General features: G+C 40.0%; 1 protein-coding gene and 1 pseudogene across 3 annotated transcripts in view; one reads left to right on the forward strand and one right to left on the reverse strand.

The window, feature by feature from the left end:
- Positions 1-3,705: 3,705 nt before the first annotated feature.
- LOC138829242 (ADP-ribosylation factor 1-like) lies at positions 3,706-22,512 on the reverse strand (annotated as a pseudogene).
- A 79-nt stretch (positions 22,513-22,591) lies between these two features.
- Ppm1b (protein phosphatase, Mg2+/Mn2+ dependent 1B) overlaps positions 22,592-23,463 on the forward strand; it is a 64,612-nt gene continuing 63,740 nt past the window's right edge. For all 3 annotated transcript variants that reach the window (XM_070025499.1, XM_070025500.1, XM_070025497.1), the window contains exon 1: positions 22,592-22,876. In XM_070025499.1, the coding sequence (XP_069881600.1) occupies positions 22,696-22,876 (181 nt within the window). In that variant the 5' untranslated portion in view covers positions 22,592-22,695. The remainder of the gene's footprint in view (positions 22,877-23,463) is intronic.

A 23,463-nucleotide genomic window follows, 5' to 3' on the forward strand; every position in this document is an offset into this window, starting at 1 on the left:
AGCCAGCCTGGGCAGACAAATCTGACAGACTCATCTCCAATTAACCTGCAAAAAGATGGAACTGGAGATATAGCTCATGTGGTAGAGTGTCAGCCTTGAGCAAGCCTCTGTCCCAACCCAAAAAAGAGTAGATGAGGTCTGAGAATAGTTTTGGGAGCTGATGAAGATTTAAAGGCTTATTACTATCAACAGTGACTTCTATAAAATTATATAATTTTTCAGAATATTTCTTCACTTTAACAATTAATTTACCCTTTATAAAATCCATCCTATTAATTAGACCATCTGAAAGTAAGTCTGGGAACTGGCTGAAATGCTTGTTAAAGCCATATGAAAGAGTCTCTTGTTCTTTTGTTTTTTAAACCACTATTTTATGAAATCCTAAAATCCTCTTGTAAATCCCAAACATTCTCAAATTCGGCTCCACAGTAGAGTTTTTCATAAGCATTCTTTCCTTTCATTCTGTGCCTATCTTCAGCATTTAAGAATTATTTAGAAATTATTGTCAAGGTCAGCCTGCTGCAAAATCTGAAAGTAGGTTACTGGATTCCAGAGCATTGTGAGCCTGCGGCTGTTTTCCTTCTTCATAGAGGAAAGCTGTAAGTGCTGGGAGTTTTTATCTGGGTTCTAGTCACATCACGAGTAAGCTGTGTGAACCTTGGTAATTGCCTTTTCTCTCCATTTCTTTTCTCTTTTCTTTTTTTGGGGGCAATGCTGGGGTGGGGGTGGTTTGAACTCAGGACCATGCATTTGCTAGGCAAGCACTCTACCACTTAAACTGCATCTCCAGCCCTTTGATGCTTTTCTTCTCACTTTCCCCCCAAAATTTTCATTGAATTTAGGCTGGAGGTATATCTCAATGGTATAGTGCTTGTCTAAGGCCTTGGGTTCAATAACCAGTACTACAAAAAAAAAAGTATTGAATTATACCAAACTTAAAAAACCCACAAATAGGTATTTGTTGGAAACATTTAATATGGTGGTTGCCATTTACCTAGCAGTATAATTCACTTCACTCCCCCATGTGTTTGGTGTAAATTCCTAGCATTATAGAGTTCACACATTTCCCTAAGGTTTTTTTGTTGCTGTTTTTTGTTTTTGTGATGCTAGTGGTTGAACCCAGGGATTTATGCTTGCCATTTGACCATTGAGCTGCTATATTACTAGCTCCCAAATTTTCTGAAGTCTTTATTTTCAAAAACATCAAGCCTATAAAAGCCTGAATAGTACAACAAACCATATATCCTTCACCTATACATAACTTCTGTAACTTTTTCTTCTCCTCTGTTTCTATAATTTTTTTTACTAAGCACAGAGTAAGTTATGAACCCTTACTCCTTAATACTTAATATGTAACTCTTTAGAACAAGAATATTGTGATATAAGACTATAATGTTAATAACTCACACAAGAAACCTAACATTATCCTGTATTTAATACATGTCCAATTTTAGAAAACTATCCTTCAAATGACCTTTAAAGTTACTTTCCCTCCAGTTTAGGAGTTAATCAAAGTCCATGTCTTTCTAATCCCATTTATTTAGGAAAGTCATTTAGTTTTGTTAATTTTCTCTCTCTCCTCTCTCTCTCTCTCTCTTTCTCTCTCTCTGTCTCTGACACAGGGGTTTGAGCACAAGGCTAGAGCTTTATCACTTGGACCATGCCTCTAAAAGCCACAAAGCAGGCTTTGTGGTAGTTATTTTGGAGGTGGATGAAGTCTCATGGACTTTTCTGCCCATGGTGAACAATTGCTTCAAACCACAATCCTCCAGATCTCAGCCTCCTGAGTAGCCAAGATTAAAGATGTAAGCCAAAAAAGTATTTCTATTACTTTTGTATTGCTCCTTTAGAGGTATTTTAGACATCTATCACCAGTCACCTAATTGTTGAAATGTGTCATCAACTTTTTGAAGGGACTGTGCTCATCAATGTGCAAGTATGTAAGTAACTTGATTCTTCATCACCGGTTTCAGTTAGATGTCTGTTTGAAAACACCCACTCTATTCAGTTACTCCCAGAAAACTAAAAGTCCTCTGGACTGTTCCAAACAAGAAAGGGTAGATCTCCAGAAGCATGAGCTTAGGAGAAAGGTGATGCAGGTTTGATGAGCAGCCAGATAGCTTTAAGAGGTAAATTCCCACTTGGGGTTTTACTTGGAATAAGCTATTGAAAATAGATGTTAATGTCTTGCTGCCTGGCATGTTCCTAGGAAACCCAGTGAGGCCTAAAATGAAGAGATAACAGCAATCATAAAGTGAGCATCAAAGATAGCTTAGCTCCAAGTTTTCTGAAGAACTTTGGTAACCTTGAGCTTCTGTTTTGATGGCTGCACAGAGGTTGGAAGATAAAAAATAATACCTAGGCCCTACCCAATAGAGAGCTTACTAATGGATTCTTATAAAGCTAGGACTGCCAAAGATCACAAAGAGAAATAAATTTATTACTCAGTAGTAGACAGAAAGCAATCTTGCCTGTCTTGAACTTAACCCTGAGTAAGAAAAACAAGATAGAAAAATCTCCTCACAGATTTTATTATCACAAGCTGGCCTTTACAATTTTATCCAGGCCCAAAGCACGCTCTCTATGGGGTTTATTTGTTTTGCAGTGTGAAGATGTAACTCATACCTGTACTAGGCAGGTATTCTATCACTTTAGCTACAGCTCCAAAAAGAACACAGGTTTTTGTTGTTGTTTCTGATTACTAATAGTGTCTTGAAAGCAGTAAAAGGTTCCATACCACCAAATAAACCAGTTCTGAGGTTTAATCAAGGTAAATTTAACAGCTCCAGCTTCTTCAGTGTTTATCAAAATACAAAAGAAAAAAAAGTAGCGGAGGCAAATCTGACCTTTGCAGGCTGAGGGAGGAAGCTGCTTCACTCATGGAGATGGAGGTGCTCTGAGACTGTGGGTCTGGAGTGGGCCGGCCCTCCCAGCTTGCACAAGACTCCTGCTGGCTAGACCCAGGCCTTCAGCCAGCACTTGGAACAGGCACAGAATTGGGAACATGGGCTGCTGCTAGGCCACAGGCCCATCAAGGATGAGGCCATGCCTTGAGACCCTGCAACGCCCCCTTGGTGACCATGTGAGCATGAGTACAAGCACAACGCTATGGAATGCAGGTGATCCACAGACAGGCGAGTCATGGGGACGCTTCTGTGACCATGCAGGGGATGGTGGTTTGTTTGTCACCGTCTCTAGCTGATCTGATGGACTATCATCTCTAGCTGATCTGATGGACTATCATTCAGGCGGTTACTGCAAAAACCTACACTAGGCAGAGTCTCCCTTCTATGTGTTCAAGTGTTCTGCTTGTGTTTTTAACAATTTTTTAAAAAGGCATTGAGTTCTGATTAAAAAACAACCACCAAATGGATTCCGAACCAGATCTACCCCCACTGGCTCCTGGAGACCAGGTGCCCACATGTCCAAATCTCTTCTCAGTTGATTCTCTTTACAATAAAAAAAAAAAAGCTGAGTAATATTGCATATTACCAGAAACTGCCTCAGTGTAAACAGAACTATTTACTTTAAATAGAAACCTGGTTGCAGGCTGCATCTGCACATGCACAGCACGGTGCGGTGCACACTGTGACCAACCCATGGACACAGCTTCTGGCACTCAGGAACACAGACTTTCACGTTTGCCACATGAGAGAGGAAAGCAGAGGGTGGAGAGGATGAAGTGATGGGGAGGGGGAGTTCTGGTTCACTTCTGGTTCCGGAGCTGATTGGACAGCCAGTCCAGTCCTTCCTAGAGCCCGTCCCTGCTGGTGGCACAGGTGGCCTGAATGTACCAGTTTCCTGTGGTGTAGAGAGTGCAGCCCCAGCTTGTCTGTGATTTCAGCAGCATTCATGGCATTGGGGAGGTCCTGCTTGTTGGCCAATACTGGCAAGACAGCATCCCGGAGCTCATCCTCAGCCAGCATCCACATAAGCTCTTCACCAGCCTCGTTGACACGCTCTCTATCATTGCTGTCCACCACAAAGATCAAACCTTTGGTGTTCTGGAAGTCGTGGTGCCCCAGCGGCTGGATCTTGTCCTGGCCACCCACATCCCACACAGTGAAGCTGATGTTCTTGTATTCAACAGTCTCCATATTGAAACCTACGCTGGGAATGGTGGTCCCGATTTCACCCAGCTTTAGTTTGTACAGAATTGTTGTCTTCCCGGCAGCATGCAGGCCCACCATGAGGATGCACATTTATTTTTATTTATTTATTTATTTACTTACTTATTTATTTAGTCAAAAAGGCCCTTGAAGAGGTTTGCAAAGATATTCCCCATGCTTGTGGACAGGTGGAAGCAACACTGGCCAAAGACCTCAGCAGCACCTCAGCAGACCTCAGCACCAGCTTGGCGTTGGTATCACTCCCACCAAGACCACAGTTTTAATATGGACCTTCAAGAAATCAGATCCACTGAGAATATATCAAGACCAGTGATTCAGATCACAATAAAAATTAATCCATCCATCCATCAATCTAACCACACATGGAAATAAGGCACTCAGGATAAGAACTAGCAGAAATCAAACAATAGAATCAGATCTACAACGACTTCATATACTGTATTTTCAAACATAACATAAAATTACTTTCTTTAGGACTAGAGACAGAATTCAATGGGTAAAGTGCTTGCCTCGCATTATGGGATAGCCCTGAATTCAATCCCCAGTAATATAGAAAAGAAGAAGAAAAAATTACTATATTTAATATGAATAAATTAAAGCAGGCTTGAAAATATGAATAAGGAACAAAATACTATAAATACATTTAAAATATTACCAGGGCACTGGTGGCTCAAGTCTGTAATCTTATCCACTCAGGAGGCTGAGATCTGAGGATTGTGGTTCAAAGTCAGGCAGGTCAGGCAAGTCCATGAGACTATCTCCAATTAACCACTAAAAACTGGGAGTGGACCTGTGGCTCAAAGCAGAAAAGCTCACGGATAGTACCCAAGCCCACAACTGAAAAAAAAAAATACAATAAGGAGCCAAACAGATTTTCTAAAGATAAAAATTTTAATCATTGAAATAGAAAGCTCAATAGATCAAGTATCAGAATAGAAACAGATAAGGAGAGTATTTGGAGATGAGTCCAGTTTAGGCTTCTAATCACATAGCTCCAGTTATGCTGAGGGCAGTTTCAAAATTCCAAACATGTTCAGAGTTAAGCTTTCGACTTTTCCAGCTTTGTCTTACTGGACCTAGAAGCCTGAAGTGGCTCAGACAGCTTGTCACCTACTTCTCCCCTCCCACTCTTCTCCCCATTTGCTGACTGCTGATTCTGATCTCTCTGCTATGTGCGAGGGGAACAGAGGATAAAAGAAAAGGAGACTCTGGTAGGGCGCTCACTTTGAGCTGAAGAGCTAAGGGACAGCACTCAGGCCCTGAGTTCAAGCCCCATGACCGACCAAAAAAAATAAAAAAAAAAAAAAAGAAAGAAAAAGAAAAGAAAAGGAGACACTAGCTTGTATGCCTGGTACTGTGTCTTCTGATATGTCCCCCCCCCCCCCCCCACCTCCACCAGGGTATACAGAACATCCAAAGCTGAGTCTCTCCTAAGGGTTGTTTTTTTTTTTTTTTAAATCAGAAGTTGCTCTTCCCCCTCCATCTACCCAGATTATAACAATCCATGCAGGCAATACATAGCTGTCTGCTTTTGATGGCTCTCTCATTCTGAGTATCTGGTGGTTCTTCAACCCACAGGATTCTTTTCCAGATGATCAGCACTTTGTGGATTCCACTTTGTTCCCTGGGCATAGTCTCTTTTGTCCATTGTACACACACATATAGCTTCACCCATACTACCAGGGGGCAAATTCTGGAAGGTCTCCTTGAGGCACCTTCCTTTTGGTTTGAGGTAAGGAGAGGGGTATCCTCATATCTGCCCCCATATAAAGCTAGCGGAGAAGAAAACACTTTCCAAAGATAAACTCACTCTGTCTTTTCTACCTCAACTTCCTTATATTTTAAGGTCAAATTTAGGCTCATGAAAGACATTAGTATTATATACTCTTAGCAAGTCCAGAGTGACTGAGTGTACTGGTCACTCATTGTATTGATTTTAGCTTTTATAGTCAAGACAAAGCACAGACAGAGTACAGCCATTTGTATCATATTTCATTGGATTTTATCCCAAATGATTGAAATCGTTACTTTTTTTTATAAGAAGCAGGAAAAGATTACAATATCTTCTGTCAGACAGTTAAGGCTGAAAATGCAAACTACAGAGTGGGAGAAGGCATGATGCATATTACAAAAGGCTCATATTCAGATTTATAAATTCCTACAAACCAATAGAAAAATGGTCAATTCTGGGCAATAGTGGCTCAAACTTCTAATCCTACTCAGGTGGCTGAGATCTGGAGGACTGAGGTTCAAAGTCAGCCTGGGAAGAAAAGACTTCATTGCCTGGTTTAGATGAGGTATAAGGAAAGGTGGTTTGATAGGCCAGCAGGTACAAAGCTAGAGTTAAATAGAAAGAAGGTCTGATATTTTATTGTAGTAAGTTAACTATAATTAAAGAAGATATGTTTAATGTTTACCACAGTGGAATGATGAATGTTTAAGATGATGAAAAATATGCCAAGTAGTACTGGGAAAATATAGTGTCTTTTATTAGGGTAGTGGCAATGAAGTGGCTAGATTTGAAAGAGTTGAAGGCTCCCCCATGGTATAACCCCTATTTTCACTGTATTTGATGTTGTATAATTTGTGGAGGGGAAGGGAAAAAACAAATTGTTTAAATAGGGATACAGGTGGACCCATTGCAACAATAAGATATACAAGATATTATGTCGAAAATGAACTTTACAACTTTGGTGGGGGGGGGGGGAAGGGATGGGAAGGGGAAACAAAGGAGGAGGCAACAATGCTTGATAAGAAATGTACTCATTACCTTGCCCATGAAATTGTAACCCCTCTGTACGATATTTTCACAATTAAAAAAAATCAAACTTGCCTCTATTAAAAGTGTGGAATCTTCAAAAAAATGGTTGAAGGCATGTGTGTATGGGGGTGGGCTACGTGGGTGCATGCTCATGTGTGCACCTATATGTATTTAAATAATTATTACAAAACTCATAGAAGTCAGTTTCTGGAGAGAATGATAATTGCTGAGAACTTTTTGGTTGGAGTCATCTTGAAATAGAGCCTGAATTTACAGACACTATAACAAGAGTTTGAATCTTGACTTTCTGCCTCTGCCTAGATGTGCCAATTCAATTCTTTAATTGAATTATAAACTGGTTTGTTGAATGGTAGCTCCTTTGTATAGCTATTTAAAGATAATAAAGGTATAATTAAAACATGTGAAAAGGGCAAGAAAAAAAAACAAAAAAAGACTTCATTGCCAAAATAACCAGCAAAACTATGGATGATGGTGTGGCTTAAGTAGTAGAGCATTATTTGAAATGGTGTGTGGCTTCAGTGGTAGAGCGCTTGCCTTGAGCTGAAGAACTGAGGGCTAGTGCCCAGGCCCAGAGTAAATGCCCCATGATGACAAAAAAAAGGAAGGAAGGAAGGAAAGAAAGAAAAGAAAAAGCGAGAAAGAAAGAAGGATAGAAGAAGGAAGGACGGAAGAAGGAAGTTAGGAAGGAAAGAAGGGGGGATGGGGAAAGGAGGAGCAAGCAAGCAAAATCTTGAATAAGTCTCTCATAGAATGTGATTTAGTAAAAATTAAAATGTGCTCAAATCAATTAGTTATCAGGGAAGTACAAATTAAAACCACAATGAAGTACCTATTGCATGCACACTTGAATGGATAAGATTAATGAGCTTATGGAGTGGTTGAAATTTTCTATATCAATGGGGTAAAAGTATAAATTGATTTAAAGAAAACATGTTGGAAAACAGCCTAGCAGCAGCTAATAATTCTGAACTTTTGAATTTGGAGTGTATCTCAATGATAGAGCACTTGCCTAGCATATATGAGGCTCTGGGTTTCATTTTAGCCTTGCAACAACAACTACAAACAAACTAATCCTGAACCATTTGTTTGATACAGGATTTTGTTATGTAGCCCAGATTGGCCATAAACTCTCCGGTTTCACCTTCTCCCTAGCGATTTCATTCCAGGTATTTAAATAATAGAGCACATATGGAGTCTTCTAGTAGATATACTCATGATACCATCCAACATAGGCACAAGCCGAAACAATACAACTGTCTAAAGAGAACAGGATATATACAAATTATGATGTATTCCTAAGAGGGAATAGCATACAGAAAGAAAAATGAAGTACTACTTTTACAACCATGTGGATGAATCTTATATTAGTAAACAGTTGGAGATAAACATGCCCATATTACGCCCATTCTATGATTTCATTTACATACAGTTTGAAAATAAGCAAATCTATGGTATTGAAGTAATTTTCAGGGAGAGGCTGAGACTAAATAAATCCCTAATATCTCTGAGCCTCAGTTTCTTCATTTATGAAATAGAATTATTTCATTGATCATGAAGGTCAAATGAGAGAATGTGTTTAAAAACCGAAAAAAGCATCAGCTACCATAACAAATATACTAAACAAAAAAAAAAAAATCAAAGCACATTTTCTTTTACAAATTGTCCTCTTTCAAGAAATCATCTAGCTTTCATGTGAGAAATAGAAAATGGAGGCTTCTCATTCTTTTTAATCCCCATGAGTCACCAACAGATGTACACTATAGCCACACAGACTGCTACAAGATAAATTTAGAAGCTTTTCATGGCAATAAAATACTGGCATCGTAAAACAAACAACTTGTTCCAATAGACAAGTATAGGATGGCTCTTTCTTACTATAATCTGGATGTCTGTTACACCTAGTTTTGTTGCAAATAGGAACCAATGCAAGCTAATTTAAGCAAAAAGGAATGTGGAGATGTCTAACTACTCAAAGCAGTAAAGTAGGAAAATAGCTGGGCTTTAGAAATCAAAACCAACTCAGTCTCGAAACACCCAGACTTGGCCTCTGTTTCCTATTCCTGCTTCTCTTGGGACCTCTGTCTCGTTCTTTGCTCCCATCAGATTAGTTTTTTCTACCTTCTAGGGCACAGTTTGGGGAACCATAACAGTTCCTACAACAGCTCCAACTTGACAGCCTTTTCTCTGAGAAGATTAGTCCAACCTGGTTTAAGACTAAGTCCTTGTTTTGATCTCAATTCAACTATCCCAGGAGAAAATTAGTTTGACCTGGCTTGAGAAGAGTGCCTACCGTGGCCTGGAAGTACAGTGTCATTTTAATAACAATACCAACCCATCTTGGGCCAATCACATTTCTCTTTCTTGCTTGCTTCCTTCTTGCTTTGGTTGGTCGTGGGGCTTGAACTCTGGGCCTAAGCACTGTCCCTAAGCTTTTCAGCTCAAGGCTAGCACTCTACCACTTGAGCCACCGTGCCACTTCCGGATTTCTGGTGGTTTATTGGAGATAAGAGTCTCACAGACTTTCCTGCCCAGGCTGGCTTTAAACTGCTCAGCCTCCTGAGTAGCTAGGATGAGAAGTGTGAGCCACCTACACCTGGCCCAATCACATTTCTATGCCAGACATTTGGAAAAGGGATCTAAAGACTGGATCAGTTCCCCGTGGGTCCCAGGCCATGGAGTACAGATAAGGAGCACTTGCCTATATCTGCATCGATATAGAAGCAGCTGCATAAAAAGAGAGAAAAGGCAGACTGCAGTTTTTACAAGAGACATTACTAGTTTCTAACTTTCCAATTCAGTTTTAGCTCATGGTTTAAATCGCCAACCTACAGTTGGGTTCCATGAAATCCTCCTTCGTGCTTATTATAGATGTGTATCTAGCTAAACCGACTTAAGTGGATTTATGTTCACTGTCACCAGAGGATCTGAAAGCGTTGGAAAACATTAGTGTGCAATGAGTTTCTTTTCTATCTACACAGATATAAAGTCATATGCCCTGAGTTCTGGCTACAGTTGTATCAAGTGTTCTTTATAGACTTGCCTATAAATCAAGAAGACATGACAATGCCTATCAGGTTTAATATAAAAGCAATACCTGAAACACTATACATAATCCTAGCTCTGGGACTACAGTCTACTGGAGAATACAGAGCATGCCTAAAACAAAGACTAACATAAAACAGTGTATAATTAAGTATTAAATTATCTAGCACAGAAAGATTCCTACTATAGTTTGAGAGAGTGAAATCCTTTAGACCGAAATGGGCAGAATGAGACAGGAGGAGTGTATTCCATAGTGAGCAAATAAGCAGACTGGAAAAGAAGGTTCAAGTTGCTAATTAGTAGAAAATTTGCTTAAAAATAGTTCCTGGGCTGGGAATATAGCTCAGTGGCAACAGTGCTTGAGTAGCATATTCAAAGCTCTGGGTTCTGTCTCCAACACTACAAAAAACAAACAAACAAATCAAAATAGTTCTCTCATTTCTCGTTACTATTCTAGTGAATTTTTAGTCATGTGTAATGTTGGGGAATAATGACACCACACTTGTTTTTAATAGAAGTTGTTCACTACAATCTCATAGCATTTTCAATGCAGTGTACTTTCATTAGCTTAGTGATACTGGAAAATTAGTGTTCCCTGGGGCCAACTAGGTATTTGTCCTACGTGATAACAATCATATCTATACCTCATCTTGGTTTTTCCATTTTCTACTCATAATAGCTAACAAGCCAAACATCTAAATATGAACACATGTGCTGATTCATTTTGTAACTAAATTCAAAAATTGCTTAACCCTTACAATAAAGAGAATGACATTATAAAAGTACAGTAAAAGAAAATTGTTAAAGTAGGAATAAATAATTTTTTTGTCCTGATACTGGGACTTGAATATAGGCCTAAACAAAGAGTCCCTTAGTTGTATTGCTCAAGTCTAGTATTCCACCACTTGAGCCACAGCTTCACTTCTGGCTTTTTGGTGGGTAACTAGAGATTGGAGTCTCAGACTTCCTTTCTGTGACTGGCTTCAAACCGTGATCCTCAGATCTCAGCCTCTTGAGTAGGTAGGATTACAACATGGACCACTAACACCTGGCTGTATGTAATCTTTTAAAACATAAAAATATAGCAAGAAGAAACAATATATATTCCTTTATGACTAATTATAAAATTATAATATTCTACAATTGATCTATATAAATTATGAATAATGACTTTTTTTTTGTCGGTTGTGGGGGCTGAACTCTGGGCCTGGGCGCTGTCCCTCAGCTCTTCAGCTCAAGGCTAGTGCCCTACCACTTGAGCCACAGTGCCACTTCTGGCTTTTTTTTTTTTTTTCTGCTTATGTGGTCTCATGCACGCGAGGTAAGCAATCTACCACTGAGCCAACTTCCCAGCCCCAATAATGACCTTTTTTGATGTTATCTTGACATAGACTATATGAACTAAATGTTAAGAAAATCACCAAGGTGGTTGTCCTTTTCTGGATAGATGACTACTATGATATATGAAGATAACTTTATTGTTGATAACCAAATTTGTTTAAAAATAATACAATGAAAATTATGGTTTAAAATATGTCTGCTCCTCCTTCATTATACTGTATAACAAATTTACTGTGTTAAATGTAACCTTAAAAACTATAGTGCTGGTAGGGTGCTGGTGGCCCACACCTGTAATCCTAGCTACCCAGGAAGATGAGATCTAAGGATCGAGGTTTGATATTAGCCCATTCAGGAAGGTCTATGAAATTCTTTTTTTTTTTTTTTTTTGGGTCCGGTCATGGGGCCTGAACTCTGGGCCTGGCCGCTGTCCCTCAGCTCTTCAGCTCAAGGCTAGCACTCTACCACTTGAGCCACAGCGCCACTTCTGGCTTTTTTCTTTTTGTTTATGTGGTTCTGAGGAATCGAGCCCAGGGCCTCAGGCATGCAAGGCAAGCGCTCTACCACTGAACTACCTTCCCAGCCCCAGGTCTATGAAATTCTTATCTTCAATTAACCACTAGAAAACTGGATGTGGCAATGTGGCTCAAACTGGTAGAATGTTAGCCTTGAGAGAAAAAGCTCAGGGATAGTGCCCAGGCCCTGGGTTTAAGCCCCATGAGACAAAAAAAAAAAAAAAAAAAAGTAAGTGTAGTGCCGAATAAAAGACATCTGAAGATAATTTTCAAAACTTATCCTATTCATTTTGCAGGCTTTTTAAAATAATTCTTTGAAAAAGATAATTTTCTTTTAAGCTTTAGGGTCTTATTTGATCTTTTAACTTCAAAGATAATCAATTAGCTTTTAGTTTTTCAGAAAATTAAACTATTACGTATTATGCATCTCTGATTTCTTTTTAGAATTAATATATATCAAAGACTTACTTATTCATGAATGAGGGAACAAACAAGATTCTAAAGCTTGTCCAAAATGCATTTCCTTAGTTTTTAGAAGTTGTTCTAAGTTGGGTGCTGGTGGCTCACACCTGTAATCCTAGCTACTCAGGAGGCTGAGATTTGAGGATCATGGTTCAAAGCCAGCCTTGGCAGGAAAATCCGTGAAACTTTTATCTCCAATTAACTACTAGAAAACCGGAAGTGGCGTTGTGGCTCAAGTGGTAGAGCACTCACCTTGAGCTGAAGAGCTGAGGGACAGCACCCAGGCCCAGAGTTCAAGCCCCATAACCAACTAAAAAAAACAAAAACAAAAAAACAAAAAAAGAAAAACAGAAGAAAAAAAACAAGAAGTTGTTTTAGGGTTGGGGATGTAGCTCAGTGGTAGAGTGGGTGCTTAACACATTTGAGACCTTAGATTTAATCCCCAGCACTCTAAAAGTAAATAGACATAAATACAGAATAGTTATAATTATGTCCATACTTTTATGCAAGTGGCTTGAAATTACATTTTAATTATTCTTTTAAACATATTTTGAATAATTAATGTTATAGGTGCTTAGAATGTACAAGGTACTGGGCTCAGTTCCCAGCACTAATGGGGGTGGGGAGGAGTGAGGGAAAAAACTATATCACCAGAAATATGATTTCAGGAAAAAAGAAATATTTAAATTAAAATGGTAATTTAAAATACTAATAATTTTGTTTTCCTGTTGCTGTGAATTAAACACAGGGCCTCACACATGCGAGGCATTTTACCACTGAGTAACATTTCTAGCCCTTAAATTATGTTTAAATTGATTTTTAGGAATTACTTTAATGTATGAAGTTCAAAATAGAAATGCACAAAATTTTTCAAAAAACAAAGCAAAAATCAAGGCAAAAAGTAATGTGAAGTGTGAACTTTGTTTCCCAGATGACTTGGCAACAAAATATTGAAAGGTAGAGTCAAACTTGGAACAACTACAATCTGAAAAGTATCCTGTTCTTAAATAAACAAGAAAAATAGGATCTAGGGAAAAGAAAACAGTATTTTTAACACATAGAAGCATATTGAAGGTTCTATGAAATCCAGAAACAACTTGGTTTAATGTTAATTGAATAAGATAATTTCTATGGCAGAGAAAGGGTTCTCTGAAAAGATATTCCCTGAAAAACCTTCATTTGGAAAATGCCTCATCTATCCATCCTCTCCCTCCATCGACTTATTCAACAAGTTCGCATTGAAGGCCTACTATATGCTAGACTGTGAATGAGAAAGAGATGACCTTGACCAATGCTTTTATGATCACTGGGTTTATATGAACCCCTTGTGTCTCATGTGAACTATTTCAAGGTATTTGCAGCACTGTTTTTTGTTTTGCCACTAGTATTAATTTTATTAATGGAGAGAAAATCAGAAGGAAACATTGACAAAACTATCTGGGAAAGGGGAAATACAGATAAGGCCTAACAGAGAAAATGTGGCATCTTGACCAAGACTTGAGTTATCTTTGAAAAGAACTTTGATTTGGGGCAAATATTATCGAGTAAGATGCTTTTGGTTGCCGTCCTCCTGTAGCTTGGATGTGATAAGACAATTGCTTCTAGATCAGTTAGCTGGATGTCTGCTACTTGTCAGAAACAATAGGTGTCTATCAAAAGGGCTTTAAATATGGACCTCATTATGAACCCTTTTAGACTAATATGCACTCAAAGTGTTTCCTTTTCACTATAAGTTTTTCATTCGTGAGTTTTCTTGCAACCATTTTTTCCCTGCATGCTTCTTCTTGGCATAATCAACTTGTAACTTTACTTCTGTGATCATCTGGTCTTCTGTGTCCTCACCATCTGTTAAGATTCTTGAGATCAGCACTCAAGCCCAGCTTTAATAGCAGAAGGAAAAGGGCATTCAGACAAGTAGACAGGAAGAATGGTTACAGATGCTGAGGAAAATAAGGGAGAAGTAGGGCTATGCTTCCTTTAGATTATTGAGGCATGCGCAAACCATCATGTTGCATGAGAAAATAATAATGCTATGAATCAAAGTATGAAGAGTTTGGAGTAACACATCGTTTATTTTTTTATACCTGTCCTGGGACTTGAACTCATGTGCTGTGTGCTGTCTCTGAGATGCTTTTTGTTCAAGGCTAGTGCTTTACCACTTGAGCCACAGTACCACTTTCTGTCTTTTCTGTTTATTGGAGGTAAGAGTGTCATGGACTTTTCCTGCCTGGGCTGGATTTGAATTGTGATCCTTAGATCTCAGCCTCCTGAGTAACTAGGATGACAGGTGTAAGCCACCAGCACCTGGCATATATAGTTTATTATAAGAGGAAAACAACAAAGCAAATGAATGATGTAAATAAATTTGGGCATAAATGTTAAACTGCTTTACTAAATGGCTGTTATTAGTTTTCTACCATCAAGCATATTTAAACATTATGTAGTTTGCATCATTTATAGTTAGGCTCCATGTAAAAAAATTCTGATACCTCCCATGGTGTTTTACTCATAATCTCAGTCATTTTATGTGCATATACTCACTTCAAAACATAAAGTAAAAGTAACCAGTTTGGGTGTCTAGCTGTGTGAACTGCATGCAGGATAGAGATAGCTTGATCAACTTCCTGTCCTAGGAGGAAGTGGGGTAGGGTAGAAGGCAGGTCTAGCCATAGGTAGTAGCACTAAGGATATGGAAAGCATCCAACAAACTACTTCAAATCCTCCAAATGAAATTCAGTTAATACTTATTAAGTCTCTGTGTACCATGCACAACAAAAGAAACAATGTCTTTGATGAATTAGACATTAGAGATTACTGTCCCCAGCAGGAATACTACCCTCTCCTTCTGTTTTCTTTTGGCAAAGGGTTCCTCACAGAATTATGGTTTTAAATACAAGGGAAAACAATTATTATATAGTGAAACAGTTATCAAGTCATTAAACAGATTGGTGATACAGCAATGCTATATACATGTGTGTGTGTATACATATATTTGTGTGTGTGAATATGTATTTGTGCTGGGTCAGAACCCAAGGCCTTTTACATGCTTTCAGTAAGAGCTTTACTACCACTGACTTACATGCCAACCCCTATATTTTTAATTACTAATCATTATTCTTTCTCCTCCTCCTCCCCCTCCTCCTCCTCTCCTTCCTTTTCTTGATACTGGGGCTTGAACTCAGGGTTCCTTGCTGTTATTTTTTTCCCAGTCATGGCTGGCACTGTATCAGTTGAGCCATACCTTCTGGCTTTTTGCTGGATAACTGTAGATAAGAGTCTCTTACATTTGTCTGTCTTGGCTGGCTTCATCCCTGAGCCTCAGATCTCAGCCTCCTCAGAGATAAATTACAGGAGTGAGCCCCTGATGTCCTGGCTCCTATACTTCTTTACTAAAGCACTAAGCAGGAAGATCTAGTGGCAGATCTTATAAATTTCATAATTTCAAATTAGTGATGTATATAAGAGATATTTCTAAAGACTTGTAACAATGTAACCAGAATCCTAGTCCAGAGGCCTAATTCTAGGTTTCCAACATTCATGTCCAGCCATTTGCCCCAATACATCAAATAAACGAATAAAAGAGAGGAGTGAAGGGCAGAGAAAGGAAAGGAGATTTAATATGCACCAGCTCCTTCCCACAAACACGACTGGTCATAATGAGCAACATAAGCATTTTAGTCCATCTTCTGGGTATAGATAGGAGCTTTAGGCTTAGAGGAAGACATGGGATGGGGGAAAGAGGTAAGTAAGCATAATTAAAGTTCTAGTCACAGTATGATTCTACAAAGATATCCGAACAAGTTATCACTACCATCACTCGAGGAGAATAATCTGCTTCCCATGAGATGACTACTTCTACTTCAGCTCCAGAGTACAGCCTCATTATTATAGGTAATTGCTCTCATGTTTTTCAGGGGTGGGGGGGGGACAATCTTTCTGCAAGGCTCTGCTATTAGGGGTGTCTTGGTCTCTTGTCATAAAGATGTTATCAGTCCTATCCTTCCTAGATCTCAGAGTGAGAGAAAAGGAGACATATAATATGGAAGCAGGAATGCCAAGCTTTTCTCCTGCTTCTAGTTCACTTTTAGGCCTAAGTAAGAAATCAGTGCTTCTTGGTAAAAGCAGTTTCTAAAGGACCTACTATAACAATTCTAACACAGTATGAAAATATAAAATATTTCTGTTGGGATGATGTCTAGGAACTGCTCCTACCTTCTGGTGTGTGTGTGTGTGTGTGTGTGTGTGTGTGTGTGTGTGTGTGTGTGTGTGTGTGTGTGTGTGTGTGTGTGTGTGTGTGTGTGTGTGTGTGTGTGTGTGTGTGTGTGTGTGTGTGTGTGTGTGTGTGTGTGTGCCTACATTTGTAATTGAAAAAAAGCCTAAATTGTAGGTAGAGGTTTATAATAGAAGATATATAATGTTTTCTTGTTCAAGTTTGTTTGCATTCTCTTTATAGTTCCTTGGAATTCTGTGTGTGTGTGTGTGTGTGTGTGTGTGTGTGTCTGTATGTTTATGTGTGTTCATGTGCTCAAATATGTCTTTCAGATGGGATAAATGGTTAGGAAAATGAAATTACCTAATAATTAAAATACCATTGAGCATAGGCAAAGCGCTCTAGGATTGAACAGCAGAGTGCTTGTAAGGATTCAGAGAAGACAAAGGAATTCAGAAAAACTTAAATTAAGGTAAAAAGGGAACAAAGAGAATAGGGATAGGATCAATCCTCTTCAGACTAAAAGACTTGGCTTTACTTTTGGAGCTAGCTTGTGGTAGATAATTTGGAAAACTTTTCAGGATGGCTTTGCACTTTTTTTTTTTTTTTACTAGTGCCAGTACTGGAATAGAATTCAGGGCATCAGACATTTTTGCTCAAGGCTGGCACTCTACCATTTGATCCACACCTGCATTTCCATACCTTTGCTGGTTAATTGGATTTCAGAGTTAATTGGATTTGACTTCCCAGGGTTGGCTTTGTACCGTGATCCTCAGATGTCAGCCTCCTTAGTAGCTAGGATTTACAGGTGTGAGCCACCAGCACCTGGCTCCACATAAACACATTTTTTTAAAAAAAGCTAAAATACAACCATATTTTAAAAATAGTAAGATAAAAGGCATTGTTTTAATTTTTTTTTTTTTTTGTCGTTCATGGGGCTTAAACTCTGGGCCTGGGTGCTGTCCCTCAAGCTCTTCAGCTCAAGGTGAGCACTCTACCACTTGAGTTACAGCACCACTTCCGGTTTTCTAGTAGTTTATCGGAGATAGAAGTCTCATGGTCTTTCCTGCCCGGGCTGGCTTTGAACCGTGATCCTCAGATCTCAGCCTCTTGAGTAGCTAGGATTACAGGTGTGAGCCACTGGCTCCTGGTTTGTTTTAAATTTTTACAAATCTTTTTGATAGCTAACAGAAGACATCTAGATTCTCATATATATTCTTTTGCATTGACATGTTACACTATCATGTTATATACCTTCCAGGAAACTCTATACAGTAGTTGTAAGAGAAGGACAGGGATATGGGCAAACTATATTTTAGTATTATTGTGAAGATTGTTTTTAGCTTATGGATATTTAGGAGGTCTCTAGGCTAATACATTGAGAACTTTGATTTAGAAATTTAAACATTTCTCTTTTTGTTACAAGTTAATTGTCCTTTAACTATAGAAAAAGATCAATTAGGAATAAATGGCTAAAAAAATCCAAATATAGGTGTGTGTATGGCTCAAAGGGCCTGTCTAGCAAACTCAAGGCTGCCCCACCCCCAAAAAAAGATCACGTATGTGTGTGCTAGGTACTTCTTGTTCCTTTAAATGCCATACTGCTCTTTCATCTTTCTCCATATTGTGCTGTGACTTGTACAGTTAATAGTAAGATGCCTCCTGATCCATTGACTTCAGCTAGACAATGGGTTATGATAACAGGACATTTGCTGGTCAAGAGTTGTTGTCAGGAAACCCTCTGCCCAAAGCCCATTCTATCAACAAGTGTGTGTAATCCCTTCCTTCCCTCATCTCTCTGATAGAAGGATAGCATAACATGCCATGATCCCCAGTAACTAGCCCTTGGGTACTAGACCTTATGGTTCATCTCTACCTTGCTTGCACTTTTGGAAATAGTCACTTTATTAAACTCTACTTAATATTGCAAATTTAAGTGTACCACTGATTTCATGATACAATGAAAGAATTACCTGAAGAATACATTTCAGTTGAAGTATTATGCATTACATTGGTCCCATTAATTTTAAGGGAGGCTAGAAAGCATGAAGCCTTGGTATCTCAGAGGCTCTGGAAAGAGAGCTGGGTATGTGAAACCCAACTGGTTGTCAGTCAAGGTGCCTTGATTTTACTTCTTCTTGGTTTTCTTCTCACCTATGCAAAGATAAGACAGAAACATAGCTGTGAAAGTGTTTAAAAATGCTAATGTGGCCATGGGTACTATATACCAATGCCAGGCTCATGATTAGCCCAAGCCACTGTCTCTTTTCTTTCTTCTCCCCTCTCCTTCTCTCCCTTCCCTTCCATCTTTCCTTTTTTTTTTCTTTTGTGGTGCTGGGATTGAACCTAGGATGCCATGAATACTTCACAAGTTTTCTAGACTACGCTACATCTGCAGCACCAGCCAGTGGTCCTTAAAATGTGGTCCCTAGACCAGAGCACTATTACCATAATACTTCACAAGTTTTCTAGACTATGCTACATCTGCAGCTCCAGCCAGTGGTTCTTAAAATGTGGTCCCTATTACCAAAGCACTATGAGAACGTGTCAGAAATGTAAATTCTCAGGCACCAACTGAACCCTACAGAATAAGAAACTGTGGAGAGTTTGTCAATGTGGGTTTTTCCTTCAGGTAATGCTGAGGCTTGGTGAATTTCTGCCCTATGGAATTCATGACATCAATCCCATCATTTCCTGACCTCCCTTGCAGCTGAGGTGGTCATGTGATTTATCACTCTTAGTGCCTTGAACCTGGGTATCTTATACGAAGTTCCAGTCACCACCCCTAATTGTGGAGGCACTGATCTAGCAGCTACTTTCCAACCTTTTATTAGGTAAGAAAATATCACTCCTATTATCAGGCACATTTAGTTTTTCAGTTAAGGTTTTCCCTTTATATTGCCAAACATACTTCTAAAAGTTTAAAAGACTGTACTCTTCAGGATAGCAAAAATTTTAAACACTATTTCAATGATGAAATTAGTATTAACACATACTCTGCAGTAGAGTGACTTTTTTTCTTTCAGGAATGGACCTTGTATTTGCTAGGCTTATGCTATATCTCTTGAATCATACCTACAGCCTTGTTTTTTGCTAGTTATTTTGGTGATGTAATGTAGTGAACTTTTCTGGCTCAGCTTTACACTAAGACCTCTACAGCTTAGCCTTCTGAGTAGCTAGGTGTGAGACACAGGCACCATCAAGAACTGGCTTCTGCCGGGAGCCGGTGGCTCACGCCTGTAATCCTAGCTACTCAGGAGGCTGAGATCTGAGGATCACGGTTCAAAGCCAGCCTGGGCAGAAAAGTCTGTGAGACTCTTATCTCCAATTAACCAATAGAAAACCAGAAGTGGTGCTGTGGCTCAAGCGGTAGAGTGCTTGCCTTGAGCTGAAGAGCTGAGGGACAGTGCCCAAGCCCAAAGTTCAAGCCCTACAACCGACAAAAAAAAAAAAAAAAAAAAAGGAATTGGCTTCTTACAGATCTTTAAGGTCATTTTTCAGCATGTGTGGCTCACTTCTTGCTGAATCTCCAAATCTCCAGGATATTTAGGGATACAGTCCTTAGTTGCACTTCTCTGGTGGTGGGGCCTGAACTCTGGGCCTGGGTGCTGTCCCGCAGTTCTTCAGCTCAAGGCTAGCGCTCTACCACTTGAGCCACAGCGCCAATTCCGGGTTTTTTTCTTTTTGCTTATGTGATACAGAGGAATTGAACCCAGGGCCTCAGGCATGCAAAGAAAGCGCTGTACCACTGAGCCACCTTCCAGCCCCTGGAAAAATATTTTTAAGAAATTATGCTGTAGTTTTATGAAAATGAGAGATTTAAAACATTGGCAATACTTGTTCTAGAGGAAGTTATGATTCCAATTTTACAGGACAAACCAAACTCAGAGTGTAGTTGTTTGTGGAAGTCATACAACTAGTTAGTGGCAGATCCTATTATGATAATTAATGTTTATGACATATTATGTGTTTAGATTCATGCCAGTTTTCCTTTTTAAAGTTGTAAATCTTGTTAGGCCTTCTTTCATCCTTTAGTGTTTTTTTTTCTCCCTGCCACCCATGGGACTTGAATTCTGGGCCCAGGCACTGATTTTGTGCTCAAGGCTAGTGTTCAACCACTTGAGCCACAGTTCCACCTCTGGCTTTCTTGTAGTTTAGTGGAGATAAAAGTCTCATGGACTTTTCTGCCTGGACTGACTTTGAACTGTGATCCTCAGATCTCAGCCTCCTGAGTAGCTAGGATTACAAGAGTGAGCCACTAGTGTCTGGCTTGTTTTAGTGTTTTAATCAAGTAATGCATACCACAAAGTTAGTCTAATTATCTCTTTTCATTTGTTGTATGCACTTAGAACAGTGGGGTTTTTTGGTGATAGGAAGAATCCATAATCAATATATAATCATTGGCCCACTTACATTACTGAGAAGGAAATCAAGGAGAGAAACCACTTTGTTGCCTTTCAGTGGTTGCTTGGGTTTTTAAGACAAGGGTCTCCGGGTGTCCTCATGCTTTGATCTTTAGCATGGTTCCTATTTTGGAAGCTGGGGTTCCCAATTTCCTTCCCCTTATATAAGTTGTGCCAGGAAAAAAGCAGTGTGATTTAAGGATTTACTAATCATTAAGCAATACTTTCTGAGAACTATATGATCCCACAATGATAACAAAGAAGACAAAGGCATGGTAAGGCCTAAGTAAGTATACTTCTTTTTCTTTATTGACCTGCCTTTTTGGCTTTATCCATTACCTATCATACCATAGGGGCTCGAACATTGATGTGTATAAAAATTACATTGGGAAATATTTCAAAAATTTACTTTCTCCTTGGGCTCAATCCTCAGCACAATGCATACATTATTTATTCGTTCATTTATACATACCCAACCAAATAAACAAAAATACATTTGTCTGAGCTTTGTCCTGGGTTCCTGGTTTTGCAGGCATTAGTGTAGCTAGGAATCTATATCCCTATGATTCTGATGCTGTTTGTTTATTCACCATGCTGGAAGGAATACCATCCAAAGCAAACTTTAGTAGGTTAAAAAAAAGGAAACAAAACCTGTATTGCAATCAGATTTCTGCATGGCCAGAAATGTCCTACTCTTAAATTTGCCCTTTTCTCTACAGTTACCTAGCACTTTTGGCTTAACTGTCCAAAGCAATTAACACCAAAAGTATGAATAAAGTTAAAAGCACTTGCATAATATATATATATATATATATGTATGTATGTATGTTTATCTTACACTTTTTTGTTAGCTTTGGGAATTAGCCTGATAGTACCTTCCACCTTAATCGTATTGCCGGATTCTCGTTCATCTGCCTGTTGGAATCATCTTCTTGGTTAGTTTTGTGAAGCGTTTCTTAGTAAACTTAGTCACAGTGGGAAATCCTTCTTATCACCATCCCCACATAAGTTTGAACGATCATTTACCATCTTAAACGCTGAACCTGCATAGCCTAACTTGGAGTCGTATCTCCAGCTTAACACAGCAGCCGTCGCTCATTAACTGTGGGATGATCTAGTGAACTTCGGATACCAAAGCCGCAGTTTTAAAAATCAATGCTGAGAAACAAAACACGGAAAAGTGGGGGACAAAGAAGAAATAAAAATAATCTTCCACGTCACAGAAGCCTTCTGAAGGGATTACCTGCCCCATTTTCTCTAGTAGTTTTTCTGCCTCTTCTGACACCTCAATTTCCCGCCCACTCTCTCTCCTCCAGGAGACGGGTCGGGCAGGTATCCCAGACCGGCGGTTCTGATTGGTCAGTAATGATTTCATTGTTATGAAACATCCGGGCCTCTCTCCTTCCCAAACACCTCCTCCAGAGCCCGGCCAGCCCCAGTTTCCCTCTCCCGCGTGCACCGTTCCTGCGCCCCACCCGTGGCTAAATCGAAACAACCACTTCTTGCCAGTTCGATTCTTGTCCGCGGCTGCGTTATCCCTCCGCGTCTCCACACCGAAGAGAGGCATTTACTTCCTCCAATGAGGGGCTAAGGAGTACTTTGTAAGCCAATCAGTAACCAGACCCCTGCAGTTCCGGGTGGGACTAAGCCTCCACACCTATAACTGGACATCCCGTTGGCTCCTACATGGCGCTTGTTTTACTCGAGGCTTAGAGGTCAAAGATAAGAGAGCCCGGTTCTCGGAAGAACAGGACGGATCTGAACAGACGCTCTGGGTTTGGTCATCTTCGAAAATTATCCAATTGCTTTTCAGATGTTTCCCCGCCTTTTGCGCGTTTTATTTAAAAACACGAAAAAAAGCCAGTGTGGCGGACTTGGAAATTGGTTCATTGACGGACACGTACAGAAAGCCAATGCCCGTGTGTTCAAGCCACCATTTGAACCAATAAGACAGGGAAACGGCTGGGGCTGGGTGTCTGCGAGGCTGAGCGCAGGTGGGCGTAATTTGACTGACGGAGGGCTCTACTTATGGCTGGTAGGGTGGGCTGGTCCGTGACGTCCGGGAGATAGAACATAGCGGAGGCGGGGCTGAATCAAGTAAATGGTAATGAAAGGTTGGGTCTCACTCAGTGGGCGGTGTTTGATGGATAGTTGACCTTGCCAATTGAAGGTGGTTACTGGTGCCCAATGGGAAATTAGAGACTCGGGGGCGGGGCCGTGTGGGCGGGCAAAGTGAAGTACGGAGGCACCTGGGGAACCGAACTGGGTGGGAGAGTGAAGATTGATATGTCTTTCAGCAAATCGCAGGCGGCTAAAGGACGCGCGACGGCCCAACGGGTGGGTTCTGGGGGCGGGGCTCTGTGAGGGGCGGGGAAAGGGCAGGGTGCGGGGAGGGGGTTGCAGAAGGAGCCGTGCGGCTGCTGCTCAATGGCGGAAAAGCCACCGGTCCTCTGACTGTTTGGTCCCCCTGGCACTTGCGGGGGAGTTTCCTGCCGGTGCGGCTGGAGTCTCTGTTTCTCAGTGTTCGGTGGCTGGAAGATGCTCCAGAGAGACGAGGCTGCGGCGGAGGAGGTGGCGGTGG

This window comes from Dipodomys merriami, unplaced genomic scaffold (assembly GCF_024711535.1).
Source record: "Dipodomys merriami isolate MVZ:Mamm:240054 unplaced genomic scaffold, mDipMer1.0.p SCAF_17, whole genome shotgun sequence".
NCBI classification, from domain to species: Eukaryota; Metazoa; Chordata; class Mammalia; order Rodentia; family Heteromyidae; genus Dipodomys; species Dipodomys merriami.